General features: G+C 36.2%; 2 protein-coding genes and 1 long non-coding RNA gene across 3 annotated transcripts; 1 reads left to right on the forward strand and 2 right to left on the reverse strand.

Annotated features, from left to right (window-relative positions):
• Positions 1 to 17: 17 nt before the first annotated feature.
• LOC116304529 (uncharacterized) lies at positions 18 to 7,571 on the forward strand. The gene is made up of 4 exons (XR_004198065.2): positions 18 to 156; positions 4,123 to 5,315; positions 5,493 to 5,586; positions 5,999 to 7,571. It is a non-coding gene; the product is annotated as an uncharacterized LOC116304529 (long non-coding RNA).
• LOC116304527 (ceramide phosphoethanolamine synthase) lies at positions 234 to 6,946 on the reverse strand. The gene is made up of 4 exons (XM_031714274.2): positions 6,176 to 6,946; positions 4,709 to 4,831; positions 4,248 to 4,328; positions 234 to 3,971 (listed from the first exon to the last, which is right to left on the reverse strand). Exons 1-4 carry the CDS (start codon positions 6,944 to 6,946, stop codon positions 3,939 to 3,941), a joined length of 1,008 nt encoding a protein of 335 aa, XP_031570134.1. The 3' UTR covers positions 234 to 3,938.
• A 2,549-nt stretch (positions 7,572 to 10,120) lies between the features above and the next one.
• LOC116304528 (mucin-like protein) lies at positions 10,121 to 10,837 on the reverse strand. Its single transcript, XM_031714276.2, has one exon. The coding sequence runs from the start codon at positions 10,835 to 10,837 to the stop codon at positions 10,121 to 10,123; it is 717 nt and encodes a 238-aa protein (XP_031570136.1).
• Between the last annotated feature and the right edge of the window lie 51 nt (positions 10,838 to 10,888).

The following is a 10,888-nucleotide window of genomic DNA, read 5'->3' on the forward strand; positions in this document are numbered from 1 at the left end:
TTTTTACAGCTAGAAGTTCTATGAAAACCAACCAATGACTGATATCTAGCCTCCGATGATGTTAGGATAATCTTACTAAATACCAATTACATGTTGTCAGTGAATGGAAGAACCGGTAATGTCGTATAAAGAAAAAGGACCTGTGTGGCACAACAGGTAGGTAAGATTTACAATATGAAGGACGTTTTACTAACCCAGTCCAACCCCGAGTGAAATAGTACTCTTGGAAACAGTTTTTATTTGTGACAAAAGTTTTTATCTCATAATACCAATTTAAAGTGAAATGTGTTAATTATAAGCACTACGAGTGATTTTACTTGGCCTGTGAAATAAAACAAAGGAATTTATGTCTATTACTATATATTATGCTTACTTTTTTCGGCCAAGTAAGATCACTATAATAAAACAACAAATCATTTCATAATTCTTTACTAGAAGGCTCTCAATGTTCACAAAAATAGTGAGAAGAGGGAAGCATGCAGAAACAGATAAGACTTTTCCCCTTCTCTTACTTGACTAATTGTATAGCTACCTATTAATCCCATGTAGGTAACTGTCCAATTATTTTCTTAATTGGACATTATTTACCTATATGGATTAATAGATAGAAATGTAATCAATAGGTAATAGGACTCTGTGCTATCCAATTGAGAAATAATTAGACCTGAAAAATCCTTCTGACTGCCAAAATAGACAGCCTACAATTGCACAGCATGGAGACCTATTACATAAATATAATACCTCCCAAATCAGTATAATATTGATCTCGGCCAGACACAATCTCTCATTCCCACGATCGTTAATAAGATCTAAGTATTTCTCAGGTTGGCTCAAGTTCAACTAATTTTGATAACTTTGTCTTTACTCTATGTTGTAATGAATTTGGTTAAACTTTCTTCAAGTAGTCCCAGTTAGTGAGTCCGCACAGTAATACCTCCAAATAGTCTATTGTACAACATAATTATAGTGCAGCAAATACTAAAATCCAAGAAATAAAATCAATTATGACCACTGTACAAATATATAGTCTATATATATTCTCATATACAAACTCAATTGTTACTGCATAATAGTTTGTATTCGCTCACCAAGTCAATATATCAACATACAGGAGGCAATTTGACTTTATTTCATGGATTTAGTGTTTGTGCTTTAGTTTTCATAACAAATTACTGATCTTGCATCACTAATGACAATAAAAATCTCATTAATTTTTCGTAAGTTTTCAAGTAAAAAGCAACAAAAGCCCTTTCACCTATTTTCAGTGGAAAAAGTCCCAAGATAATTTTGACCAGATATGATTACAGTTATTTTGCTTTCCAATGTACAAGATTGATCTGTGGAGTATGTCAACAGATATTTCAAGTTTTCTGTAAAGCATCCAAATCAGCATCCAAATCAGTATCGAGCATGTGTAGAAACTTCCCTCCAAGTAATAATACAATGTTTGGCTCAGAGAAATACCTCTACTGCAATTGTCATTGCAGGTGTCTGTTCTGACCTTATACTGCATGTACCCCTTTAGTGATTCAAGTACAGTGAAAGACTACATCCCACATGGGCATTAGCCACAGCCTATTTTATGAAGTCAATCAAGAATCAAATGTAAACCACAGAAAAAGAGTAAAAGTAAAATGCATTTGTTACTCATACTGCTGATAGTAATCCAACTTCTGACTATAGTCAACCGTTGAAAAATGCATCTCCATGAATACCAAATGTTCCTATTGTTTACTAAGAGCCTAATATATATTTTGCTTTTTATACATTTCCTTTACCTAGAGCAAGCTAAATATTTCATGATTCCTGAATAATATTAGATTTTAATTTTCCCCATTTCAGACCATGTGTCATTCTCTAGAGTATCATTTAAAGACTTTATAAGACATTATTGGATTAAAGTCATTTTTAACTGGTGGATACGTGAAGCATAGAAATAAGTAATGGCGATTAGCTTGAATATGCAAACTCACTAAGATGTTTGCAGATTGATATTGAAAAGATCATCAATCGTCTTATTTAAATTATACTTGAAACTTGAATTTTGCTGTTGGATGTGGAAAGAGTTGGATGATATCTAGCACTGAGCATGAGCACAGGTGAACGTAGCTTTATTATCATTTATTTATATATAAAGAATCAAGGAAAGATGCAGGTTCAAATAAAATATGATAAACTAAACGTCTACACTAGTCTTTCAATGAGTGAAATGTCAAGTGACTCTAGCTCAAATGATAAAATAATTCATTACAGGATTTGCTTCAAAACAACAAATTAAAAAAAACTAAAATAAGTAAACATTGAAAGAAAAATATAAGAACGATTGCTCATCAATTAAACCAGTTTGATTGTTAAAAAATTAAGTGAACTACTTTGAAAGGGGAATCCAATCTCTGAATCCACAAGTTCACCAAAGGTTAATATTGGTTTGACTGTTTGCACTTGAGAAGACAAATGGATATGGATACAACTTAAAAAAACAATCTTATTCTCTAGAGAATGATGTGGTCTGAAATGGACAAAGGTCTAATCAAACCGCCCTTTGGCGAACTTGTGGATACCAGTTGAACTTTCCAGAGATTGGGCTCCCTGTGTCCTTATGCTTGTTGACATCCAAAGGTTTTAAAGTATTTCACTCGATTTCATATTTTAAATGCTCAATTTAACTGGTAAGATGATAAGTCACCCTTTTATTTTCCTTTTAACACCTACTTTGTTTAGTTCTTTGTTATTTTGTTGAGTTTGGAAGCGAATTCTGTGATGAATTGGAAAAACGTTGCATTATGCGTTACTACTTATCTTGACCTTCAAGGGTCATCACGGCGCTTACAATTAACACTTTATTTACACTGTGAACTAAGCGAAATACTTTAGAATACTTTTTTTAAAATTTCATTCGTTTAATAGTCTCGAGCGACATCTATTGAGTAGATTTGTACCTTCGCAGTTTAAAAGATACAAGAACATTGCTTCGGCTGTTTGTGATGTCCGACTATCAATCTACTTTTAATTCAGAACGGCTTATTTGGATGTCAAAACTAGCCGAACTTTCTTAATACTCCATGACTCTCGTTTTGAAATCTAATGAAAAGTTCTTTTTTCGATGCGTCCAGTCCAGCTCTACCCACGAGTCTTCTAAATAGAGGATCTAAATATGTTGACGATTTTACATAAGCATTTCTGTTTACTTTATCGCATCAGCAAAAAAAGGTTTGACTCATTGGAAATTTAGTTTTAGGCGTTAATCGTATTATTTTACTTCCAGTTGCATCTTTCCTCAATTCTTTTGATATAAATAATCCGAAGATAAAACTAAGTGCGAGTGTGCGCTTGTGCAGAGTGGGTCCACAGTGCTAGAAGTATCCCACATGAAACATCAACAGTTCATTTCCTCATTTAAATAGCGAAAGTAGTCTATACTGAATAAGAGCAATGTGCTTGTTAGTGTCGGGAAATGTTCGTAATCAGATGACGTAAGGCGATCAATATACGTTTAATTATCGATCTGTTAACATCTTAATGAGCGAGTGACACATTTGCATATTCAGACCTCTCACAGTAACTCGTTTCTACGCTTCGCTTATCAACGAGTTAAAAAGGACCAGAGTTTATTAGTAATCAGGCTGTACTATACTCTCCTCCTTATATATAAGCTACCAACTTATGGTTAAAAATATGTCTTCAATTCAATCAGTTTAATTTTTTTTGTACTTAATGTACATTTATGCAGCATCCAGTAGTTCAGGAATGTCCCTTTTTTCACGTTTTAAACGACTTTGAGTTCCCGCACAACTGAATACTGATCATAGGCAATACTCTTCCATTTCATCTTTGTTCACCATCATAGTGTTAGAGTCAACAATGTTTTCTTCCACTGTGGTTTTATGAGTACATATCCTACCTTTTCTTTATATTTTAAACACCAAAATCCCAATCTCTCACAATGCTGCAGCATTCAAATATGCTCTTACCTTGAAAAAAAAAAAGTATAAATAGTTCAATAACAGAATAAGAACTTCATCTTAATGCACTAAAAGAAAGTAAACATTGGATTATATACGGTTTTAATTTAAACCATGCTCTCTGCTAAAAGCAAAGTTCACTTCTGTCCTTGTCTTGCAGGTGACAAGAGGAACCCTTTTTTAAGCAGGATATTGAATTGAGTTGGATACCAACCATATTATGAGATGACTCAGATGTTAGTCCTTGTTCAGATGAAGCACTAATCATAAGTTAAAGCTATTTACCTCCATCAAGTGAAGCTGAGAGAGTGCAATAACACCAGCTATCTGGAACCAGCCAATGTAGAAAACCATCTTTAACCAAACCTAGCAATATAGACGCCACTTATTAGACATATAACAGACTTACATAACCCATATAGCACAGTTACAGTACGTACCCATGATATATAACCCCTGTATATATGGGTCACATACTACTACCATACTGGCATACATGATTCTTATAATGGCTGATGATGCAATGCTGAGCAATGCTGCTCATTCAACATAAATGTGGATAGCTTCAATTCAGGTCAAAACAAAAGGTCAAGTTCTACATTTCTTCTATAAAGTCGCCTTTGGCTCACGCTTCCTTTGCACTTCTTTTTTGCTTACATCACTTCCTGCATGCTTTATTACTGAATGGAACATGGAAAAAAGCTCATTTCTTTGTAAAATACATGTTTTTGGTATTAAGTACATACCCATGATTTATCAAATAACATGGCCAGTAGGGTAAATTGAAAGAATGCATCTGCACTGGATATTTTCCACAGCCACATCACAAGCCAAGTACTCCTGTAGTTAAGAACCTCTGCTTGTAATTCCTAATGAAAAACATAATAAAGACCACATAGATTATTTTTCTCTTATAAAACAGCATACATATCCTAAGGATCAGTCATATGTGCAGTGTATGTTTTTTTGTATATATAAAGATGTCAAAGCTCAGTTCTATTCCATTCAAATCATCATCCCTCTCTGTTATGGTGAAATGTTGTGAAATTGAACTTAACGCCATAAGACAAGAATCAAAGAATACTTTTTAGCACAACCCACATGTCTTCTCCAAAGACTTTAAGAATTATTACACTCTTATTTCAAAAAAGATACTTGGAGCCAAAGGAGATAAGCAATAGGACGTTCCAAGACAAAAATTGATCTACAAATGACATTGGATATCTCAACACTGAGCTCCAAGTTCTTGATGATTGAGAATAAGCAGCAGAAGTCATATTTCCAGCTATTCTTGGACCTTGGAATGATCTGTCTCCTATAATTGCTATATAATTGCCTTTGGCTTTGTTTGAGGTACATGTATCAACCTAGCAATGTGCCATTTTTTTTTCTACTTAAAAGTATCTTTAGGATATAAGGGGATTTGTTGGTGCTTTGCTTTGGCCAATACATATGGATGAAAGAAAAGACATAATATTTAGAGTTCAAAACCAAAGTAACTAATTTAAATTCTTGTTTATTAATTTTCAGAAAACAGATGTTTTTCTTCATATCCGTTGAGTCTAATTTCTATGATGAAAGAAATAAACTTGAAATTCTTTTAGATACACCAAAAACTTGTAAGGTGAGTTTAAAACCATTGAGATTTTCGAAAACTTTTACAAACAAGCGCTTAATTGTTTTGCACCTTGAGATTTTCTACTAGTTTCTACATCTTTTATGACATTTTATATTGGTTTAAAGAGTACATATCAAACACTTTCTGTCTGATGAAGAATATTTCGAAGGCAAATAGAGAAAAGCCTTCAAAGGTTTTCAAGAAACTGAAATTCAATATAAATAATAATGTATATCGTGAGGGAAATGAAGTAGCCAAGACGAAAGGGTTTTTAAGAGCTCTTGAATAATTCAATAACATTTCTGGTTCACCTAACAGGGCTGAGTGTCCCCAAAATAAACAATTGCTTTATTCAAATAAAGTGAAAAAAATTGTTAAGTACAGCCTTTATAAGAGCCTATCTTTTCATAATTTATAGACTGAATATCCAGCCTTAAACCTCTAGCCTGCGACAGCAATTAATTGCTTAATGGGAAAGAAATCTACAACAAAGTAAGTTTGTACATATACGTCCTGAAAGACCTACCAACCATCAGAACACTTGATGAGTAAATGAAGGATAAAATAAGGATATATAAAACTTTTTAATACCAACCTTTGGATAATGTGGATTAGGAAGCTCAAGTAATTCATGGTATGAACGAACAAAGTGGTCCCAAAAACCGCTTCTTCCAATCACTTGAATAACAGCCATCAGTACCGTAATGGTAATGGTACGGCGATCTACATGCACAAAGGAATAGGTCGTCTTTTCTGGTTTAGTGGGATAGTGTTCGGATAATAGCCCTACTCCTGCTTCTACATCTTTTCGTATGCGGACTTTTTTCAAGGGAGGAAAACGATGTAAAAACACGCCTAATGAGAAAGCCATTAATAGTCCTCCACCAAAATCCATGGCTGCATCGACTAAATACCCTGACGAACCCCAGCCTGAAACGAAAGTCTTCTTGTGAGCCTGTGCTCTATACACAACACCATCAAGTAGATCTAGTTGGTTTCTGAACTCGTATATAACACAGCCGATTCGACGGAAAGCAAGATGCTCGGAGATGGCAAATTTACAGGAGATAACAGCGCAGAAAAAGTGGAAGGCGCTGATAACATTTGGAGTTATGCCAGGAATAGACGAAATACCAAGTTTTTCTTCTGATAATTCCATGAGTGGCAAGTTTATATAGTGGTCAATATGTTCTGTCATACGAAGTTTCACACTTTTGACGGGAAACATCATCTTTGAAGCAACTGTTGAGTTGTAGTTGGATCCATAAACTGCTAACTCGTCGAAGAAACTTAAATCCATCCATAACAGGTATGTCAACAGTACAAAGATAAAGTAAAACCCAAAGCTTTCTTCACACCCTGCCATGCTTCACTAGAGCATTCAAGATCCAACGTAGTGCGAAGAAATGCAGAGGGTTTTAAGAGACTATTTCTTTTTCACCGGCTTGTCGTCCTTCGTAAACACTTCCACTTGGCTTCTCGTTGGACGACGATCATACGATGCTAGTCACTAGTACCCAGGGTTAGCAAATAATAGTGCATGCTCACATATCAAGTAGACTGGTATACCAAGGGAGGGGGGTACCTGCTTACCCAAGTCCGGCTGACCTCAACCCTTTTTCTTGCACCTGGCACCTGGCTAAACCCTATAGACTGAAATCATTTTTTCAGAAAAACCTAATATCTAATGTTTATGTTCCGTCAGGGAACTAATTAGTCGGACAAGCTTGTTAATAACACTGAAAAGATAGACAACTTCAAATCATAGTTAATAGATATTAACTATGTTCAAATGTAGGGGCTGTAGTCATAGTACTAGGAGCTATCTGTCGGTATTTTAACATTTTAAAATAGGTTATACTAAATTATCATTACACGTGTGAGTAATTAGTACTAGATTCAGCTAGGCTTAAAGGCTTTTATGACATGCAGACGACCAATTACAACTCAAATCACCACTGACTTTTTCAAATAAAACTCATATGAATGTTTGTAATATCTGATCATTGATGGAATTTTCTAGAAACCAGTCAGTTTTTATTACGAATATTTAAAAGCCTGGGAGGGTCAATTCTGAGAAAGAATGGCCAAGTTATTTATAGGCCGTTGCGCATCAAGTAACATTTGGACGGCTGCGCGCGCAATTGGTAATGTGACTGTGTGGAACTATCTCACTAAAACAACGAGAAAGGTATTTCAGTGGTTACTAGGTATTACAAATCTGGCACCCTCCTCCAATATGAGCAACTCATCGAGCCCAGAATGTGCGCAACGATATAACTACTCCATTGACTGAAACGGTTCAACGGCGTTCAGGTCTCTTAGATCAGGTGATGGTGGGGTGACTCAATCATCCCAAACGGAAGTTCATTCGAACAAAAACGGTCGACAAACAAGATAAAATTGAACCGGTGTCCCCGGAAGGGGAGGGGGGAATCTCTTGAAAAGTGGGTAGGGGGGCTCGACGGAACTTTTAGGGTCGAAAATGAGACCTCGCGTACCTTTTAGGGTCTCCGGCTGACGCCGTACCTTTTTGGGTCAGATTTGTTCGTTTTGAAAAATATCAAACGTAATACGAGAATATATATGGTTGGAAAGGTTGTCATTTTAAATGTGGTCGTACCTTTTAGGGTCTGAAATCAGCATATCAGTTAAGTAATTTATGCGTACCTTTTAGGGTCATTTTCAAAACCGTCCGTCGATCCCCCCTACCCACTTTTCAAGAGAGTCCCCCCCCCCCCCCCCCCCGGGCCGGTGTCGTTTCACGAGGGCTGTGACCGCGTGTAAAGATCGAATTTTAAAATATTAACCTGACAATATATGTGATCAATAATCAAACTAGGTGTTAGACTTACGATTGTCAGGTATCCAAGTTACAAAATGTTGACTTAGTAATCCATAACCCGACTACTGCAGCAGACGGCTTATTTAAATCATTTTTGAATTATGAGCCCGCCATCACAAAAAAATAACCATCATAAAAAAAGTTTAAAATATAAAAGGACGAAAGTGTTGTTCCTTTTTTAATAAGGTTCCTTTGACAGATATGAATGAGAAACTTGTTTGTGCCTTGCTTGGCGCTTTACTTTCAATCGAGTGTAGTTGGGGCCAGTACTCTAACAAAAACCTCCTATAGACGATCTTACCAACAGAGCTTTTTTGAATTTCTGTCGGTGCCGGTCCCTTTGAATTTTTTATTGGATACATTATGCCATACCCTTATAACATAGGTAATGACTAGTATTATTACGTTGGGACTGCGTTGGTGTGTTGTAACAACCAAAAAATGTTTGCAACTGTACTGGCGTTTCGTTACTGAGTCGTTCTTCGGCTTAAAACGACTTTTACTTTTACCATAGTTAACTATGCTTTTATTTTCTCTTTTTCTGCAATGAAGAATAGGCAATCTTTTCATAAAAAATACTATTTCTTTTTCTTAAAGGCCCTGTGTGCCATGAGGCACGAGGAGGCTAGGTAACAGGTAACACTATTTCTTTTTGCTTATATATGTTCAACGTGAATGTTGCAAGCTGTGCTTGCCTGGTCAGTTAAAATGCTGCCTGGGAAGAGTTACTGACAACTTCTTACTTCACTTGGTTTCTCATTATTTTCTCCCTCTATAATGATGCGATTTCTCAGTGTCTATATTTTAATGTGGCATTTCCCACTTCCCCCTGTGATATATAACTACTAAGAAACTAATACACACTTATTTCAAGACACACAGGAAAATATTGATTAAACATTGCTCTTTCACAGCATTTCTTATATTTCCTTTCTGAGGATATAAAGCAAAGATCAAAGCCCAAAGATAAGATTAAACTTGTCCCACTGAATGATTAACTCACATCACAAATATGTACGGGACGTTGGAAATTACATGCTATGCTATGTGAGCTCAGGCATCCAGCTAAGGGAGTATCCTAAAAACACTTACCAAACTTCTGATTTTACGTAGATAGCAATACCTGTTGGAGGGATCCTGGGGCACCTGTGTTTTAGAGAAGGGAAGGGAAGGGAAGGGAAGGAAAGGAGAGAAGAGGGGGGAGAGGGGAGGAAAGGGGAAGGGAGGAGAGGGGAGGAGAGGGTAGGGAGGATTTGCTTTTGCATATGTGGTTATCCCATATAACAGAAGGCAGTATCTTTCTCCCTTCTCTTGTACACAACACTTCAGTCTTAAAAGTGAAACTGTGTTATAACATGGTTCACAAGTTACTTTTATAAGATAGCTTCAAAATCTTAGGCATCTTTTTAAAGTGTGGATTGCCAGTAATTGGGATTCAAGATGTTTGATCTAACTGTTCTGTGCTCATTGTTTGTGCTCATTGTTTGTGCTTGACTCCAAATCTCCTTATGCAAATAAACTGGTTTTTTCGTGGGTTATCTCAAATTTCTTGGTTGTGCATAATGATAGTTTCCATGTCGGAGGGCAATTCATATCAGGAATTATAAAACATGAACAACTTGAAAATGCTACCAAGGTTTCTTCAAAGAGAAATGCAATGATGCTAGTATGCTGTAGTAAGACACTCCATGATTTTCATGTGGAACCAGTCGTAATATTAGAATTATTGGTATTATTTGCATTGGTAAAAGTTTTTTCAGTAGCTGGTGGTAATGTAGTTGGACATGGAATAATGCAACTGTGTGTTTCTGACATAGCTCCCTCACATTGTTTACCACCAAAGGCTGGAGAGGGGCTATTACATATTCTTCTCCGTATCTTAACGCCTGGCCCACAAAATGCGCTTGAATTTTTGGCAGAATTTGTATTATCTGGTTGGCACTTTGAAAATTCCGACCATTTTGAAAAGCGGCCGTGTATTGGGCACTTGTGGATATTACAAGATTGTGTTTGTTCCATTGCTCCTTCACATTTCTTTCCTCCAAAAAGTGGGCTAGGATTTGTACAAGTTCTTACTCTTTTCCTCATCCCACCTCCACAAGGTTTATTGCAATTTCCAAAGTCACTCCAGTCAGATGGGCCTCCATCTACGGGGCATGGTGCGTCTTTACACCTTCTTGTTATAACATTTGGTCCAGAGCACAGCTTGCCTAGCGGGCCAGGAGTAGGATTATTGCACTTTCGTATTTTACCTTGTAATCCTTCTCCACAAGTTTTTGAGCATACACTCCATCCAGACCAACTAGAGTATCCTCCAGGGATTGACTGTATATTAATCAAGTATATTCCACCTATTATAAATACTGTTACAGTTGCACTCAACAATAAGAGTCTTCTTAGGTGAACCATCATACTTTACAAATGTTTCTTGTAAACATTAAAAGGAGTAAAAGAAGCATGAAA

The sequence above is a fragment of the Actinia tenebrosa genome, unplaced genomic scaffold, assembly GCF_029948245.1.
Source record: "Actinia tenebrosa isolate PJP-AT-01 unplaced genomic scaffold, QUT_ActTen_1.0 PGA_scaffold1__47_contigs__length_23844297, whole genome shotgun sequence".
NCBI lineage: Eukaryota > Metazoa > Cnidaria > Anthozoa > Actiniaria > Actiniidae > Actinia > Actinia tenebrosa.